Source organism: Ammospiza caudacuta, chromosome 2, assembly GCF_027887145.1.
Source record: "Ammospiza caudacuta isolate bAmmCau1 chromosome 2, bAmmCau1.pri, whole genome shotgun sequence".
NCBI classification, from domain to species: Eukaryota; Metazoa; Chordata; class Aves; order Passeriformes; family Passerellidae; genus Ammospiza; species Ammospiza caudacuta.
The window spans coordinates 25,735,189-25,755,071 of NC_080594.1; the positions used below are offsets into that span (position 1 = coordinate 25,735,189).

General features: G+C 45.4%; 1 protein-coding gene across 2 annotated transcripts in view; it reads left to right on the top strand.

Moving 5' to 3' along the window:
- The window catches only part of COL8A1 (collagen type VIII alpha 1 chain), an 87,870-nt gene extending 68,349 nt beyond the window's left edge, over positions 1-19,521 (top strand). For both annotated transcript variants that reach the window (XM_058823498.1, XM_058823488.1), the window contains 2 exons: positions 13,955-14,270; positions 16,026-19,521. In XM_058823498.1, the coding sequence (XP_058679481.1) occupies positions 13,958-14,270; positions 16,026-17,932 (2,220 nt within the window). In that variant the 5' untranslated portion in view covers positions 13,955-13,957 and the 3' untranslated portion in view covers positions 17,933-19,521. The remainder of the gene's footprint in view (positions 1-13,954; positions 14,271-16,025) is intronic.
- Positions 19,522-19,883: the final 362 nt, after the last annotated feature.

Below are 19,883 nucleotides of genomic sequence, written 5' to 3' on the forward strand. Positions count from 1 at the left end.
CAGAAATACCAGCAAAGCTGATTTGGGGTTTTGATTTTTTTATTTGAATTCTCACTGATTGTTTCATTTGTGTGCATATGCTCAGATGTGCATGCCTGGGCTGTCCCAGCACTCTCCCAGCACCTTGCTCAGGGCTACTGGTTTGTCTGCTTTTCAGCTGCAAGTACCTTGTCATTTAGTGTTGTTTCAGCAGCAGAGTGCTCCTGCTCTAAACACAGCCCAAATTGCACCCCATATCCAGTGCTGGCACTTGTCCAAGTGTCTCACAAAGCTGCAAACACACCTTTGGAAACACTAGCCTTTGGGTGACTTTACTAATAAACTGTGAGTACAGTCCTCTAAGGAGCTCATTCCTGCAGGATCTAATCAGCCTTACTATTTAATTTATTGAGAAATTTGTGACAATTTTCAGGCAATACTGTTCAAACCATAGAAAAAAACCCTCCCACTCCTATCCTGTGGGCTATAATTATATACTCCAGAATATCTCTTTCATTAGCGTAGTTACCACAAAGCAGATCAGAAGTATTTCTGTCAAGAGCACATGACTTCTGTTAACATTTGAAAATCTGAGCATGTTTCTTGACTAAATGCAAAATTAACTTGGAATTAATGTAGGTGCCCCATCTCAGAGTCAAAAAACCCACACAAATGAAAATATTTTTAAGCATTGCTGATAGTCATCCTGCTGGTATGAAACACAACTCCATTTTGCTTGCTAGAGAAATACCAGCCTAGTGGGTTTATTTTTTAACGTGATTGAGCCACAGCCTGTAGGTAGCCATAAACCTTTGGTTCTGATGTTCAGCAATGAGAATCTGGTGGACAAAGTTTAGAAGGAAGGATATGGCATAATTTAAGCGCATTGTTTTTGTGGAATTAGTCATTGTTGGTCTAACTACATCATCCTGGGAATATCTAGCACATGCCTTAACTACGCCATTGCACAGATACAAGAATAATTTTTACAAATACTTAACTGCTTTTAAAAAGTCTAGATTTTAAACAAAAAAAAGGAGGATGGGGCAGGGAACGAAGGCCTTAGCTGATTGACAGTACAGATATAGAACCTTTCAGATCCTAATCCATGAGGGGATGTTTGCATCTGGCTCCATAATGGAGTTCACATGCCTGAATTAGATGCCAGCACTCTATGCATGTGTGTAAATGGAGTTAAGTGCCTTGGAGGGGGATTCACAAAAGCCACTGTTTGGAGAGTTGCCTAAGCCAGCCAAATAGTGAAGGCTGAAGACTGCAGTTCATCCTAAGTCCTAGCTCTCTCCTGGTTTTAAGTGCCTTCTGGTGAATGAAGTACACAGGCACAAGTCCCTCCTCTCTCAGCTCATAGCTCACAATCCTCTTTAGAAAGCAGGTGCCAAATTTTTCTTTCAAACTCCAAGCAACCATCATCAGCTCAAGCACAGTCTTACTTGGGCTGAGGAACATTGGTCTAATTCTCCCTTTGGCAAAAGCCGCTTCTGAGGTTTGCATTCCCTCCCTCCTGGGCATGCCTAAGCCAGCAGGCTACAGGCATCAGCTCCCAAGAGGTGGGTAAGATTTGGCACAGGTCACAGCAGACTCAAGAAACCACAGGGAGGAGGGAAACCAATGAGAGATTTTGTCTGAAAACCTGGGAAGTGTCCACAGGTAAACGGAGCCTTAAGTCCACACCCAGCACTAAGAAAGGCTTGTGCACTGCGACCAAGGTGCCTTTGAGGAGGATTTCAGTGGTCTAACAGCTCAGGCATCAGCTTCTCAGGCCCTGATAAGGGGCTTGGATTTCAGTTGTGGATTGAAGTGCTTTAATTTCCTCCAGCAATCCTACATTCTCCTGTGCTTCCAGCCCCAGCTCTACCTTGTAGTGCTGCAGGAAGGTGAAGAGAGGCTGGTGTTTACCCTTGACCCAGTTGAGCTGCTTGGTAGCTGCAAGTTTGTCAGTCTATCCCTTCATCCTAGCTGCAGTACAGATGAAACGCACGTGATGGCTCCTGCTGGCTCCCAGTGCAGATATTTTATAACTATTAGTCCCCAGAGCTGAGCACTGACCAGCTTTCCAGACTGTGCATTTGCTAGTCTCAGTCATTATGGGTCCAAATGGCTGCACTGAACATTTCAGATTGTTCTCCTTGAGTAGAGTTGAGAGACTTGAGTGACTGATAGTATTTGCTCCTCAGGGCTTGACTTTGCTTTCCTTTGGCCTCATTTGGGTTGTTCCAAGGTGTCAGATGTAGTAATTTCAAGTTCTTTAAACCATAGCACATTGGATTGCATATAGGAAATTAATTCCATCCCCTGGCATTTTTGGAGTTCAAATGACTGTATATTTTCATGGATCCAGGATAAGTGTGTATGAGTGGAATGGGGAGGGTCTCTGTGTGTGTGTGTGTGTGCGTGCGTTTCAGAAGGTTTTTTTTTTCTTTTCTGTGCTTTTGAGAGGCATGGCAAACTCTTGCTGTAAGTGTTCACTGAATCAAACCTTCAGGGAGTATTTCACAACTCAGGCTGAAAATTTTTTTGGTTATGTCCTGCTACCCTTATTTCTGCACTTGCAGAGTGGGAAGTGGATGCTACCTGTGTAGGCCTTTAAATGTAACACTAACAAATAACAGTGACTTCAAGCTTTTTCTTTCTGCCCCTACACTGATGTGTGCTTTTGTGCTGAAGCAGACTTGAGTAAGATCTATTTCTTACATGCTACACAAGAGGAAAAGACAGAAGGTCTTTAGAAACAGATCTGTTCCTGCATGACACAGGGATGTGTGTGTGCAGTTCAGCCATGACAGTAGCATAGAGGAGTTTTCAGTCATTTTCAGCCGTGTTTTTTACGCAAGTGCCAGATGATGAAGGGACCTACATTGGCACATTGGTAGATCTACTGCCACCATCTAGCAACTTCTACCTTCATGTCTGCCCACAGGTGTGACTCAGAGCACAGAGGGTCTTTCATGAAAATTACAAGCCCGGTTTTGAAACCATTTTAACCAAGTGAGTGTTCAGTTGTAGTTATTGTCATCTTAGTCTTTATCAAGAAAAGTAGCATAAAAGTAAAATAATTTATCCATTTAGGAAATATGTTTGTGAGCTAAGACCTGCTTGAATTTTGGGAGTGGAGTGTCAGGTCATGATTAGCACAAATATGATGATACCTGCAATATTTGACAATAAAATAGGAAATTAATTACTGCTAAATAATTTAAAAGCATGCTCCTGATTTCATTCTTGCTGGAGTAGTCTAGTATGTTTAACCTTCTAAGGCAAGACTATTCCACTGTTTGAGCAAAGGTAGGAAAAGCATGCAAAGGGCAGGAATGTTTTTAATTGAAAATAACCTTCCAAAAAAATTGTCGAGAGGAAGTTTTTTCAAGAAAAATATTTTACAGACATTTGTTACTGTTTTCATATCTCCCTTTGGGTTTCTGGGAAGTGGCAGAGTTAGAGCACAGCAAATAAAAATAAGGGAGAGAAGAGCTGCTCTTTTTCTCGACAGGCTCATCAAAGCACAGTGAACAGAAATATTGTAAAATGGTAACAATTTGTCTCCAAAATAAAGCCTTCAAAGCCACTTGCTTTTATTTTAAAAAAAGGGTCATGAAAAAGCATGAGGGAAAGAGCCAGGAAAACATTTTGTAGGCCATCAAAGTGGGAAAAGGAACAGAAATGCTGTGTCAGTTTCAGACAGAGGCAATCAAGTAAATTTTCATGCAAGAAGGCAATGCATAAGGCCACAGGATTGCAACAGGAGTCACAGAGAAAAATAAATTATTTCAAATTAAGATCAAACCAAGTACTTCAGGAGTCCGACACAGATTTCTTGCTTTGTAGAGCAAGAACTCACTGGACTGGTAAAGTGACCATTGCTTGGATTGCAAAGGCTGGAGTATGATCACTACAAAGGGGCACAGGAAATAAAATTTATTTATGACCAAAAGACTACAACCAAAAAACTTGTGCAACCAGAATTAGGCTCTCTTTCTTAATGAGATTTAATGGTCTTGATTCCTTGATAGGGGTTAAGCGCTCCCTGTAGTGGATCACTGTAAAGCATTTAAATTTAATCGGTATGCATACAGTGCTAAAAGGAGCTAGAAAGTTCTACACCTTAGAGAGGGTCCTGCTTCATGCTGATAATAAACAGGCTAAAACTTACCCCTTTCCAAAGAGCCATCCCTCCTGCCTACTCCAGGCACCCTAGAGCTGCCAGGAGCCCCAAACTGTCCCACAGCAGACCAGTAGCCAGACCAGGTGTTAACAGAGACAGACATCTGCCTTTCCAAAGCTGTGGCTGTGTTCTGTCCACCCATGACAGAGCAGCCTTTGCATCGCCAAAATGAAGACATGGTGACAGTGCCCATGGCATGGCAGGATGTCACACCACACAGGGTGTCATGAGTGGCTTACACGCCATGCAGGGCAGGTCAGACCTCAAGCGGCACTAGCAACTGAAACAGTACTTGCTACAGCCTCGGGATCAAGAGAAGCCCAAGGGCTGCTTCTGGCCACTTTTCCTTTGTGTTCTTAGGTTTGGCACCAAGAGTACCTCAGGCTAAGAAGTCCAGCCTACACAAGTATTACAATTGCAGACAGCTGTACTGCTTTACATAACACTTACACTCATAAGAAGACAGATTATCTTCCCTGCAACACTTGCAACAATTAGTCCCTGTCATCACCAAGAACACTTCTATAATCAGGATTTTTCTTTCTACTGCCATCTTTTGGGAAGTGTTTAAGAAAAACACATACTTCAGCACCTCTTTGTGTCTTGCAGGTGTCAATGAAGGGAATTTCTGCATGCACATCTAAGTTTTCCTAAAGGTGTTGAGATCTACTAATTCATAGAATGCTCCTTCTCCAAGAAATCCTTCAGACACAAGACATAAAATCCTAAACCATGCCATATTAGAATAAAATATATATAGACAGATTTAAGACTCAGTGCACCTTCACAAAGCTGACAAAATATTTTTCTGCTTTTAGTACAGTAATTCAGTTAATCAAAAGAGGAACTAAGAGTTCTCTAACCAGTAAAACTGGTTGATATCCTTCAGAATAGTATTCTGGCACCTATGCATATTTGGCCAAAGATTTAGGATATACTGAGTTTGTTAATTGTCGCAGAAAGAGGCAGTCTTCTTCCCTCACTTCTACCTACTCCCACACATCTGATGAGATGGAGTTTAACAGTGAACTGTGTGGATTATTCACTTGTCATTTAGAGCCAATTGCTAGCCTGTGGCTTGTTCTCAAAGCTGTAGCTGGCTAACCCAAGAGGTAGTGAAATGGAAACTCTTTACACTTCTACCAGTGAGTATAATTCATAGCAGCACTGCTAGAGGCACCACTTTAGATTAAAACAGTAAAACGTTGTGATGCACTCTGCAAACTATTGTAACACACAAACAATTGTATCATGAAAATCTGGGCAACTTCTACTGCAGGGAGCCAGCACAACCTATTCCCAGACAGAGCAAGGCCAAGGATGATGAGTGACAGCTGAGAAGGGAGGTTTCCAAAGCAGGCCTGCAGTTCCCTATTCACACTGAGACGGAACCAGTAATCACCATAGTTCATTATCAGCGCCTCAAGGTTCAGCCTCCTGATCACACACTTCTGAAGTGCATCACCAGTTTGCCTCCTGATCACACACCAGTCTGAAGTGCATCACCAGTTTTTTGTCTTTGCATTATTTTGGAGTTAGTGGATGGGCAGTAGATGTGAAGTGTTCTCACCAAAACAAAACCCAAATCAACAACACCCCTAGGAAATGGTTGGTTGACTATACAAGCACTTCCATGAGAGCCAGCCTCCTTTCCAGTGTGTTGTGCATGGCAAACCCATTGTATCTAATAAGGAGAATTCCTTGGATGGAGTCAGTGGCTGTGGCGTGCGAGAAGCTCCTTCTGCAGTGCTCAGTAGCACCAGCCCTGCAGAGAAGGAGCCCTCAGTGCAGTTCCCACGTCGAACAAACAGCTGTGCTTGGACATGTTGGCGGCCAGGCCCAGGCTCGGCGCCAGCAGCACGATTCTGTGCTGATAAGCGGGGAGGTGGCTCTGCACTTTGATCACTTGGTGTGTTCCACATTACTGGGTCTGGCTTTGTGTGCTGATCACCGCTGATCACTGAATGGGGACTGAGTGGCAGTCATTTAAGTGTCTCTGTCAAATCTGCCTGCCACCAAGACTTCAGGCAAATTGCCCAGAAGAGAGCATTAGGCAGAGGATTTGAGTGCATGCTGTATGGCAGAGAACAGGAAAACACATTCAAAGGCAGGTATTTACTAAATCCTACCTATAATTAATTCTAATCCCATAATTAAAGTCGCATGCTTTTCTGCAAACATTCCCCCACACTGGACCTTCCTCCCCAGCCCAAGGTCAGGCACCAATTCGAGCAAATGAGTACATGCCACCAGGAAAGAGAGCTACGTCCCCGGGGACTGTGGTCACCCGGCCCGTGGTGCCCAACTTACTGATCCTTGTCACGGCTCCCTGCCATCTGACTCGAAGTAGCTTTCAGGCATTTTCCAGCAAACAGCATCCGGGCCAGACCCTCAAAAACACACAGAAACAAACCCGCCTGGAAATCAATCACCAGTGCCAAGCATCTTAATATCATCGTAAATTGTGAGCTTTGTGTCTGTGCTGAGCCAGCAGAGGCCTGTGTATGGGAGTTGGGGTTGTGATAATGTGAAACTTATCATACCCAGATTTGCAGAGAGATGAGATGTGTACCTGAGCCCACATAGGTAGGCTTACAGCCCACTGGGCATGAGGAGGAGACTAAAGGCAAGATAATTATGTCTGCATGGACTGAAAATGTCCTTCTCGTTGTAGCTGCTTCCACTGGCAGGGTGTGTTTTCACACATAGGCACACATAAATACCTGCACACAAGCAACAGATACACTCTGTTTGGAAGTAAGAAACTGGGGAAGCCCAAGGGTGCCATTTTCTTACAGAAGGCTGGGTGATCATCCAGAGTGAGCACACACATGAATGTGTTTGCAGACAAACTGGAGCAGAGGCAAGTGCTTTGTTTTTGGAAATGCATTTATAAATGGATAAAGAGACCTCCCCCCAGGGATTGCAAGAAAAGATCATATCATTACCAGTGATGCCAAAGATAGCTTATGGATGACCATTGGTTTTTAAGATGAAGCCATTTATTTAGATGTTATCACACTTCTCTAAGAAAGAAGCTCTAGGCACCTTTTTCAATTTAAAAAAAAATAGAAACAAGCATCTGCCATGTGTTGAATATTCCCCATTAGCAGCAGGTTTATGCATGCATGCGTTTTAAAATGTTTATTATGACAATACTTGTTATGACTGCCTTAGATTTAGTAAATACCACATGATAATCAGACACAGTTGTTAGACCTTGAGCAAAATATGATTTTATTTATTTTTAACATACTGAACAATAGCTATTTCTTGGTAATCTAAACTGAACACAGGCACTTGAGACTACTTTGTTTCCTTGGAGGAGACAGTGAAAAGGAGGGAGGGGAAAAAAAATAAACCTGATCTCTGTGGGAGAGTTTTTCAAGAAGCAAAAAGGCAAGATTACATTTACCATAAATCCTACTTTTCTCCCTACTGAATGCACAAGCCCTTATAGACACTTTAACAAGGTAAATTCTTCACCTACTGAAGAAACAGGTATTGTCTTCAGTGAAGCTTTAGGCACTGTTACAAGCAAAATGGTGCAGGACCCCAAACCTTCTGGGGCATAGATCAACCATCTTGTGCCAGTAGCATGGCTGGGTCTTTGCCCAGGTGCTGTGCTCCCCTGTACTGTCCTCCTGCTCTTCACTGCTGAAAATAAGATTAAATCAGTACAGCTAGTGTTAACTTGGGTTACAGAACAGGTTAGCTTTCAGAGGAAATCCATCTCAAGGTATATTTGGTTCCTTCACTCCCTGCTTTTATGTGGAATATGACTGAATTTTCAAAAAAAGAAACCCCCTACACTGGTGTTTAATTAGTTTGCTGGCAAACTGGAAAACATCTGTCCAAATTATATAAAGACTCATTTGGCACAGAATGACAGAAGTGTGGCAATGTGTGCACTAAATGGTGCTTGAGCACATGCAAAATTATTTGGCATGCAAAAGGTTTTGTTTTTTCCTCTACCTGAAAACACAAGTTTCCACTAAAATTCAGCCTCTGTACAGTACAGGGTACCCTCAGATCTGTTCAGAAAGTACTACTGACTGACAGGTTAGTCTTCAAATGATCCAGAGATGAATTTAATGAAATCCAGAAATTATCCAGAGTTAATGATCCAGAGATGAATTTAAGCTGTGATGAAGTTTTGAAATAGTGTCTTTGAAAACCGTGGACAACAATGAGCTGGGAAATTCACTGCTCAAGTTGGTTACATTTTGCAGCACCAGTGCTGAGAACAACAAGCAACATTTGCTTGATTCTTGTATCTGAAAATGCCCCACCCTTGAAGTCACAATAGCTATTCACTGGATAGAAATAGCTTAGTTTCGTACAGGAACTAAAGCCTATATAGCTGCTCTTCTAATTTTGTGATGAGAATTCATCCTAAAAAGGTAGCTAGCTAACAGAACTGGTTTACAAATGCCAACACCTCCCTCCCCAATTTATAAGCCCGGTGCTCAATCCAATGCTTTTCATGTGGTGGAGACCTTAAGAAAGACATGTATTTGGTGGGGAGGTCCACACTTTTGCAAGCACAAATCCATCAGTAGTTTAAGGGATATGTATTGTAGAAAGCAGGGACAGGATAGGTACTTGTTCCCAAAGTAGCCGTAAAAATGAAAACAGAAAAAAAAAGTGCTATTACTTTGTGAGGACTTCAGTTCTCTCTAATAAGCCCTTCTGTGACATTTCTTGACTTGCCATGTACCTCTGTGTATGAACTGGGTGGGGCCTGTCAGTGAAAACCCCCCAGAGAGCAGCTGTGCACCTCACCCACCAGCTCTCTGTAAAGCAGCAGGGCTGCTCCTTATGCACCTCAACACTCTGTTTGCCATTTCCATTGCATTATACTGCTTCTTGGATGTCTCTGTATGACAGACACTTTAGTGAGCTGTATAATGCTCCTGTGGCATTGGATACACTATTGTAGATACTTGGTAATAGGATCTGTTGTCAAGGTCACTCCAGAAATCACCCTAACCCCTTCTGATCTCAACAAAACACGCTGGAGAATGTAGCTTTTTATCATCAATTGTTTTTAGTAGCACTCTTCTGTGAACAAAATCTCCAGAGTCACTAGGATTTTTATTTTGCAGCACTCATTTTCCTTGTGGAAACCAGAACACTAGCAAGGCCATCCCCCCAGTGCTGTGGGGAACTAGTCTCTGCAGCTTCAGGCAGCCCCCATAGAAGGGACCGCAGGGAACAGATTTCAGGTCACTGAGATCCACTCATGCCTTACGCCTGTTTGGGAAATACAGCAATTCAAAAGCAAGAACTGGTAAGTTAAGCCCATGGGGGTAGTCCCTGGGTGTTTATCTTAGAAGTTCTCAGACAACCCAACCTTGGTTGCATAGTGATGACTTTCCTGTAAGAACCAATAAATCAAGGGCTAATTTCCACTCTTTGCAAGACCACCTATGATTTCAAGTCCCAAGTGGATGGGCATCACTCTTTCCATACACTCTTTACATAATTACGCTAAAACAGCCATTATTTCATCACACCAATTTAAGAATTATGACTGCTGGTGCATTTTGTTTTGTCTCCTATTTCTGCTGACAAACTCAAATAGCCAAAGAAAGGTCCTTTATAGTTTTCTCAGGAGAACAGTTCTACCAAAGAGATTATTGAGAAATGTTTTCACTCACTGTAAAAATGTGTTTTTTCAAGGATTCTCTCTCACCCACAGAACCAATCAGATACCTTCACACACAAGCAACTGAACACTGTGGTTTAGGATAATGTTCCTTCACCTCAAGTGTCTTGTTCCACCCTAGGTAAAGCAAAATGTTTGTTGTGGCTTAATCTGAATGTCTGATGCAAAATGACATGTCACATTGTGGGAAAGCTCAGTGGCTCCTCTCCTCCATCTTCCTTCCAACATCCAAAGTTACAGTAAAACTTTGCTTTCTCCAAGCCCTTGGCTTCTCTAAAGGTGTACTCATGCACTTATTAACCTGCCACAAATACACAGACAAATTCCTATTGCTTTCTGACAAAAACCCTGGAAAATCCCAATCCAAAGTGAAATTATTGTTCCACCAACAGTCATCTTGGAAAGCATGTCAGATTGCATTACATGAATGCATTTGAGGGTGATCCCTAAATTGCTGGGATTTGGGTGAAGGGGGTGGAAGGTCTTACACTTTGGCTGAATCTTCAAAACAGGTTTTTCTCCTTCTCACTCTCCTTGATTTCTGTCACTGTGAGGAAAACATCTCCTTTTGCTGTTCAGAAGCTCTGGAAGACCTTTCCAACATTTAGGATCTATAGGCTTCTTTTGAAAACCAAGAGTAAGATTTTCAGTAGCTTTTAGGCATTTAAAGATGCCCATAGTGAATGGATTTCACTAGGAAACCCATTAAATGAGTTTCCTAGTTAGGTCTTCAAACTAGAGCTGTGCACCCAGGCATTCAGAAACAAACTGCAAGGCAGAAAAAACACACCTTCATCTTCTCTCAGTGCATAAATAACATTTTAGACAAGCTGAGTAGGATGAGAGGAATGAGCAGAAACTCTGAAGGACTATCCCCGACATCTCTCATGCTTCTGAGCAGGCTTTCCCTGTAGTGATGGTATCTGACAGCAATAATCCAGCAGCAGCACATATGACTCTACCACATCTCTCATCAAGACTAATTTTGTCTGATCCCTCCTTCCTTTGGGAGAAGGGGAAGATGAGCTGGACAGACAGTACCAAACACAGGCTGTGTCTCCAGTAACTGCAGCAGATCCCAAGCCCCAGACAGCTCACGAGGCCACAGGGGAGGCTCTGACCTCCTCCCACAAAGATATCAGCCAAATCACATCTAGCGCAAGGTTGTTCAGTAAATAAACTCCCACCTTCCACCTCAGCTAGTCACAGGCACCAGCCCAAGCCAAAATCAATAGATGAGAAGCCATCTGTCATTTCCAGGCCACACTGGTTGAGTTATGGATGAGTCAAAAAACACTACAGGAAACACAGATGGGGTGAGATCATCTCCTTCTCTGGAGCCCTCCTATCTCTACAAGTCTTGCCTAATCTCCCTCAAAATTTCCATGTGCATATACAAAACCATCTCGTGTACCTTGTGGTTGTGCCTGTTCCAGTGCAGGTGCATTGTGTGATGTTTGGCAGGGCCAGGCCAGCCTGGCACAAGCAACAGGAGCCTGAATTCACCTGAGCAGCAGGCAGGCTGGTGTCTCCTGTAGGAAAGTTTTTTCAGTTATTTCAAATACCTCCCACTCGCACACAAAGTCCATGTTTTGTAATAAAAACAAGGAGAAAATCTCATCCAAAGGAATTTTACCTATTTCCCCTTCTACTTATTCCACTGAAGTTATCTTTTTAAACCCTCCCCCCACCAAAACTGGCCACTAGAACAACAAAGTAGCCAAGATGCTAAATGAATAACCTAATTCTTCAAAATCCACCTTGCCCTTCATACTAACAGGTTTCAAACCCAGTCCTATATCATCCAGTCTCTTATAATTTTTTAAAAGGTTTGACTGAATTTCTCCCTTCATACAGGTAATGTTTTTCCTTTGAGAGAGAGGCAGAGAGAATAGTGCCTCTCTATAGAAAATAGAAAATTTTCCAGTAACTGAAATTTTCCATGCAAACTTAGGTAGGCATTACCCTATTCAGCTGCAGAGAAGCAAAGGTGTTGCAATTTACTCCTGTACAGAAAGGAGCAGGAAGGCCAAGAAAGACAAGGGGGATATATTCCTGCCTCCCCCATTATCCCCCACCCGTCCAAAAAAACCCCAAAAGGTTGCTTAGGGTCCATGTGCCCAGATGAAGCTGCAATGGGTTAGTTCAGTCACCCCACCCCAGCCAAGCCACAATAACTGATCATGCACAGGCTGTCCTCCCACTCCAAAGCTCACCATTGAGCTTTAAGCAGAAATATCACATCCCAAGGCCCTAATCCTTTAGCTCACAGCAGCACAGCCAGCTGTGGGCTAAAAGCCACATTAAACTCACTGGAGGAGAAGCATTTGCTGAAATGCTTTGCTGAACAGGATGAGCAACTGTGCTTGGGCTTTAGCTACCCTTACAAACTCCTGTACATCTTGGCTCTGGTTTTCTTTGCCACATGGCAGCTGGTTAGTCCAAGAATTCCTGGGAGGGAAAGTGACTGTAGAAACTCAGCTGTGCAACATATGCTCCATCTAGTGTTTATTCGTAGTATTTAATTTTCTTAAAAGGTTTGGTTTGCTGTTAACATATATTTCCATCTTTTCTGTAGTTCATATATCTGTAGGTGATCATTGCTGAAAATAACCTGCTTATTTCAACTACACCATTTTGATCTAGCCTCCATTTACACCTTCAGTAATGACTATACACCAATTTCCATTTAGAGGTAAAATCTCATAGAGCAAAATTAAGGGAAAATGTTTTAAAAAGGCAGCAAGGGTTTCCCCAGGTGCTTTGCCAACACCAAGTGAATGGAAAACGTCAAACAGGAGTAAAACATAAAACCTGGCGGGCACACAGGGGAAAGTTTCTCCCCATAAATGATACTTCCCAGACATGAGGGCACAGTGCTGAGCCCCTTCGCCACAGACTGAGGTACTTTTTCATCCTCTATGTCGATCCAGGCCGCTGGGGAAGGACAGAAAAATAAGCAGGTGACACAAAGCCCTTGCTGCCTTTTCAGGCTACCCTCATCACACCAGAACACAGCAGCTGCTGGGAGCAAGTCCTGACAAGTAATTTGGCAAAGCACCCAGGTTGGTGCAAGGCATTGCAGAGTAGAAAAAAGGAACAGCGGCAACAGCCATCAGGTTTGGCAACTGCCATGTGTATTTTGAAAGGGCAGGACTTGCATGCCAGATTTGACTGTGGACCAAAACACTTCAACACACAGAGTCTCTTTTTACCACATGCTATCCCCTATTTACATTACTTGAAGGAGTTCCTGGTTCCTAATTTGCTGTTCAGCTGATGGTAGTGCCCTTAACTGCAAAAAGAAAAGCCAACAACAGGTGGGACAAGAAGTCCCAAGCTAACATTTTGATAAAGAAGTAAAAGAAAGAAAGCCCAACCCCATTCTGTGGTCTTAGCAGGACTGGTGAGGTGCTGGGGTGGGCTGCCTTGCAATGGGCCAGGATCTGCAGTGGGGAAGACCTTCAGAAAATAGTTGAACATTCCCAGAGGAAGGCTTGGGTTGGCTGATCCTACCTGGAGTGGTGGCAGCCTAAGCAGGTCCACTCCTTCTGGGAGGAGGCCGAGAAGATCCCAGCCCAGCTAAGAGGAGAGCTGGCAAGGAGCTGTGATAGAAACAGAACAGCCCTCGGACACTGCAGCCACAGGGTACAATCCCAGGCACAGATTTAAGCTCAGAAACAGCGCTTTCATTGCTGTGGAAAGAAGAAGGGGAACTGACAATACAGCTTCTTGGGCAGAACACATTTAGGAAATCCCCACATCCCCTGCCTGCTCTTCCCATGTGCCAGAGCTTGCAGCAGAGCTCCCCAAATCTCAGGTGAGAAGGCAGCAAACTGGGAGCAGGCTCCTGTGTGAAGTAACCACAAAGGGCTCCTCTGGGGTGGCATAAAACTAAATACATAGAAGGGCATTTGCTGTAACAGCAGTGCTTGAGTAGACCCTCCAATAAATCAGATACAGGCCTTCTGCGGGATATCCTCCAGGGCAGCACACAAACCAGGGCCACTTTGCAGAGATTTAGGTCCAGTTTGCTGCAGAAAATGAGAACAGCGTACCCTAATGAGGAATGCACAACATGAAAATACATGTTCCAACTGTGTGTTTTGTGGTGCTTTTCATAGGTGATGGCCATGCTGCTCTTCCCCGTGCAGCTGCTGGTAGTGGCTGTCGCTGTTTACCTAGAGCTGGTGAGGTCTGCTCAAGGTGGTGCCTACTATGGGATCAAGCAGCTGCCACCTCAGGTGCCCCAGTACCAACCCCTTGGACAACAAGTACCTCACATGCCACTGGGCAAAGAAGGCATCCCAATGCAGCACCTGGGCAAGGAGGTACCCCGCATGCCCTACGGGAAGGAGTACCCCCATCTGCCCCAGTACAGGAAGGAGGTCCCACAGATGCCCATGCTCGGCAAGGATATTGCTCCCAAGAAAGAGAAAGGTAGGTCAGCATGTCCCTCTCTACTCCTGCACGGTCCCATCTGGCATGCCATGGGGAAACTGAACATTGGAGCAGGCTGCTGCTGCAGGCTGGGCACAGCACCCTTGTGCCCAAAGGGCTGGCCAGGTTCATACCTGGCCACAGGTGGACAAAACAGGTTCAAGGGAGCTGTGGGACAGCTCAGGGTCACCAGCACAAGACCAGAGTCATCCTCTGGGCTGCAGCACAGCCTCTGAGCAGCCCTTCCTGCAATGAGCCACCAGCATACAGGTTTGCTCAGGTGCTGTTCAACTCTAGGAAAAGCCTTGCTGTCCCACCTGTTTGTAAGAGATCCTCTGACGGGGTTTCAAATGATGGCTCAGAGTCCTGTCTGGATCTGCTCCTACTCTCACTGGAAAAAGCAGACATATGAACTAAGAGTCCCAAGGTTTAAATTTACGGGAACATCACTGTTTTTGTCTGACTTTGTCCAGACCCTGTGATTTTGAGGTTTGCCGATAAAAACATACAATTTCTCTACAGACTCTGGAGTCCTCTTTCTGTAGGTTATTTATGGGTGTAACAGGGGCCATCCTGTACAGAGGATTAATGCACAGATCTGCGCGTACAAGCACTTTGTCTGTTCAGTAAAGGAAGTTTGGACAGTATTAAGGTATTCAAGAAAACAAAAAAAAAGTCCAAAATACAAAGGGTGACCAGGAACACCCAGTGTCATAAAATTCTTGTGAGGACCTGTGCAAGAGCAGACAAACTGGGTAACTTTGTCTTACTGAGGCCCCAGCTAACCACAGCCTCCACTGACTTCAGAGAAAAATGGAAGATTTCAGGGCCTATTTTTGGAGTGTATGAACAAGAACCATTGCCTGTAGTAAAATCAACCTACCTCATAAGGAAAGATTTTTGATGCGCATAAAACACAACATGTGCAGAGAGGGAAGGTTTCTGCCTCCCATAAAACAGAGGTCTGCCCTCAAACCTCATCTCCTCTCCTTCCCCAAATCTCTTACTTCTTTACACATTTTAGAGCCAGAAAGAGTTTCCATTAACCCAAAAAGCAGCAGCTTGAAAAGCAACCAACCCCAGCAGCAATGTCCCTACCCTGACCTGCAATGACAAGTGGTGACATACACAAAAATGCGGGTTTCAACAATAAAACCTTTTTCAAAGTGTGTAGAAGAGCCATAACTAGACATGGCTATGCCAAAAGAGCAATAGTGATTAAGGCTGCAGGTTTCCAGTAATACTCTAATGGGAACCAAAGCCTTCGGGAAAATACAGACATACCTTATGTATAAACTTCTTACTAATACAATCTAATTTAATTGATCTTGCTTATTTTCGCCCATCCAGAAAAAGCACTTTTATGCCAGAGTTGCTCCCACAGCACGAGAGCACTGAGTTTCCTGCAAAAACTCTTAAAGGTAGATTGATCTACCTCAATGTGGGACAAAATGCAGATTTTGCTGTTTAAGATTGTCTAGGTAGAAAACACCACCAAAGCACAAATGGCTTTTACATATCATGCACAGTAATTACTTTGTGGTAACAAAAGCACACATGGAAGTTTGGAGTATGAAAAACAGTAACATCCTCTTTAATTCTCAACACCAACCTGTAACTCACTAGTTATCTCTGTCTACCACAAAACGACAAGGCATCATTAAAAGCATATTCAATTCAAAACCCTGTTTTTGGAAGGATGTGACTGCACTCACCTTTTATCTCTCCCTCTCCCCTTTCTTCTTTTCTTCCCAGAAATTCCCATGCGCAGTCTGAGGGGTGAGCAAGGTCCCCCGGGTGAGCCTGGACCAAGAGGGCCACCAGGGCCACCAGGATTACCAGGTCATGGTGTACCAGGAGCCAAAGGAAAACCAGGCCCGCAAGGATACCCAGGAATTGGAAAGCCGGGTTTGCCAGGGATGCCAGGAAAACCAGGGGTCATGGGGCCCCCAGGGCCAAGAGGGGAGATGGGGCCGAAGGGGGAGATTGGGCCCATGGGGATTCCTGGACCACAAGGCCCACCAGGGCCTCATGGGCTTCCTGGCATAGGGAAGGCGGGTGCTCCAGGGCTGCAGGGGCAACCAGGGCCAAAGGGTGAGCCTGGGATGAAGGGGCCACCAGGAATCCCTGGGATCCCAGGGCCAAAAGGGGAGAAGGGTGTTGGGATCCCAGGTTTGCCAGGTCTGAAGGGTCCACCTGGGCTTCCTGGTCCCCCTGGCCCCATAGGACTGCCAGGGGTTGGCAAACCCGGCATGGTTGGCTTCCCTGGCCCACAGGGACCCCTAGGCAAACCCGGACCCCCAGGAGAGTTGGGGCTGCAGGGGCCTCCAGGGGCCCCTGGGATCCAAGGCCCTCCCGGCGCACCTGGTATTGGCAAACCAGGCCAGGATGGCATGCCCGGCCAGCCCGGCTTCCCGGGTGGCAAAGGGGAGCAAGGATTGCCAGGCCTGCCAGGGCCCCCCGGCCTCCCTGGGGTTGGGAAGCCGGGCTTCCCTGGGCCCAAAGGGGAGCGAGGTGTGGGTGGTCTGCCTGGGCCCCTGGGGCCGAAGGGGGAGAAGGGGCATGCAGGGCCACCTGGCATGGGAGGGCCACCAGGGGAACCCGGCCAGCCAGGACTGCCAGGCATCATGGGACCCCCGGGGGCCGCCGGTTTCCCAGGACCTAAAGGAGAGGGGGGTGCTGTAGGGCCACCAGGACCAGTCGGCCCCAAAGGGGAACCCGGCCTGCAGGGTTTTCCAGGAAAGCCAGGCTTTCCTGGGGAAGTGGGTGGCCCTGGGCTGCGGGGGCTGCCGGGCCCCACAGGACCCAAGGGGGAAGCCGGACACAAAGGCTTGCCGGGACTGCCGGGTGTCCCGGGGCTTGTGGGGCCAAAGGGTGAGCCCGGGCTCCCCGGAGCCCAGGGGCTTCAGGGCCCCTCGGGCATCCCGGGCATCGCGGGACCCAGTGGTCCTATCGGCCCCCCCGGGCTGCCAGGGGTGAAGGGCGAGCCAGGCATGCCCGGCCCCCCTGGCTTCCCTGGGGTAGGCAAACCTGGTGCTGCGGGGCTGCAGGGACCCCCGGGAAAACCTGGGGCGCTCGGTCCTCCTGGCCAGCCGGGGGTCCAGGGGCCACCGGGTCCCCCCGGGCCGCCAGGTCCCTCGGTCATCATCCAGCCCACTCCACCAGCTGTGGGACAATACCTGCCTGAGGTGGGACCAGGGATAGACGGCTTGAAGCCCCCCTACGGCTACAAGGGCAAGAAAGACAAGGCTGGCGGCATTGTTTACGAGATGCCTGCATTCACGGCAGAGCTGCTCACGCCTTTCCCCCGAGTTGGGGTGCCCGTGAAGTTCGACAAGCTCCTGTACAACGGCCGGCAGAACTACAATCCCCAGACGGGAATCTTCACATGCGAGATCCCCGGTGTCTACTATTTCGCCTACCACGTCCACTGTAAAGGCGCCAACGTGTGGGTGGCGCTGTACAAGAACAACGAGCCGCTCATGTACACCTACGACGAATACAAGAAGGGCTTCCTGGACCAGGCTTCGGGCAGTGCCGTGGTGCAGCTGATGCACGGAGACAAGGTTTACGTTCAGATGCCATCCGAGCAGGCGGCAGGACTCTATGCCGGGCAGTACGTTCATTCGTCTTTTTCAGGGTATTTATTGTATCCCATGTAAAGCAAACAGACACACACACACACAACACAAACACAAAATCAAAACCTTTCTCCTCTGCTTTTAACTTTTATACAACAAAAGGTGCATTTTATGACCATTTGACCATCTTGTACAAAAACAAAAATAATAAATACAAAGTTTAACATTATGCACAGCTAGTTATAAAAAAAGGTGTGGCAAACATATCTAAAGATGTATATCAGGTTCATAAATAGTTGTTTTGCACCCAAGGGGGACATATTAGCTGTACATTATATATTTCTGCAATGCCATGCTTACTTAATTTCATTCACAGTAATTCAGTACTAAAGTTCAAATCAGTGTATGTCACTCACTCCTGTTGCATTGATCATAGTTATGAGACGAAAAACAGTGACTTAAAGCAGAGTAGGTCAGTCTCTAATTATATTTTAAAAAATTGAGAGGCTTATTTGTCTGGGTGGGGGTTTTCTTTGATTTTTTATAACCGGTCTACCTGACAAGCAAAGGTTCCCTTAGCTGGAGACTTTTATTTCCCTTCCCCTGTAATAAAATAATCCTGCATGTGTGAGTTTTTTTCCTGAACAATTTATTTATGATGGAAGAGAAATCCTGATAGCATGATCCTTCCCCCCAAGCCTTCTCCAGCAGTCACTGGACCTAAAATGTCACCAGTGCTTCCAGCAGGCACTGGCTTCACTTCTAAATGCCACAGCACTTAAAAAGTCTCCGTTCCCTATTCACACAGCTCAAGTAGAGGAGGTAAATCTCCCCCATTTATTTGTGCCACATCATTGAGACATTTTAGCCAACACGTAGCCATACTTCCAGGAGGCATAAATTTGCTTGGATTTCTGTGCTTGTACCAAGAATCCACTTAGCTTGTCAGAAGAAACATCTATTCTGCCACTCAGCAAAAGCTGAATCAGTTTGCTTTTCAATGACTAGGCAAAGCAGAAGTAGCTTTGTTTGCGTAACTGATTTACTGCTCGAGATCAACCAATAACTTTACTGGCAATACTGATCATGCAAATTTATCTGAGAACTTGGTTCTATCTAAAAACTGATTTCCAATCCTTATTTATACGTTACCAGTTGTCAAGGAGAACCTGCAGGCCTCAATACTTTTCTGTACTTGAGGACAGTGACTTCTGTGCACGAAGTCTCTGTCTGCTCATCAGTGGTGCTAAATCTCACCTCAGCAAGTGTTCTGTTTCCAAAGGGCAGTGGACCTTGCTGTGGTTCCCTGTACAGTGCTGCACATCACACATGGCTGCACTAGTTCAAGGAGCTAAGTGCTCATCACTTCTTCAGTGTCTCTAGCTACCGCTACTGCTTTTGATTCAAAAATGAACTAGATTTTTTCATGTAGAACTAAGATTGGATTTAACTGGCATGACCATTATTTAAATGCAGAGTTTAATGCAGTCTAACATTGACTAAGGACTCCAGTGACATAATGTGGTGCTTTATCTCAGAAATTTTATGGAATGGTGGCAGGAATGGACAAACAGTTTACCAGACACTGGTGACTTCAGTATGTTCCCAGAATATATGAGATATGTCAAAAGCAAATAATTTTGTATTTAAAATTTTTGTACTGATTTGAAAGAAATACCTTATTAAATATCTTTAAAAATAAAACCAAAAAACAATTCTGTCTTCATTCAGAACTATCAGAAGGAACATTCATCCTGCTGAACTCATTTATCAGACCACAAGGGCTCTCTGAAACCACTGACAGCCTGATAGAGGGGGGGGAAATTAAGAGATACACCCTTTTCTCTAGTTCCCATCTCCTGGTAAAACATGCTGTAAGCCAGAGAGGGAACACATCCCATTCAGTGGGAGGGCACAGCAGGGTTTGAGGGGTACATGAAGAGGGAGGGACTCCCTCAGGTAGCCCCTGGGGACAAATACTGCTCAGCATGAGCCAACATGGGAGTGCAGCTGAAGAAGGCAGAGGGACAAC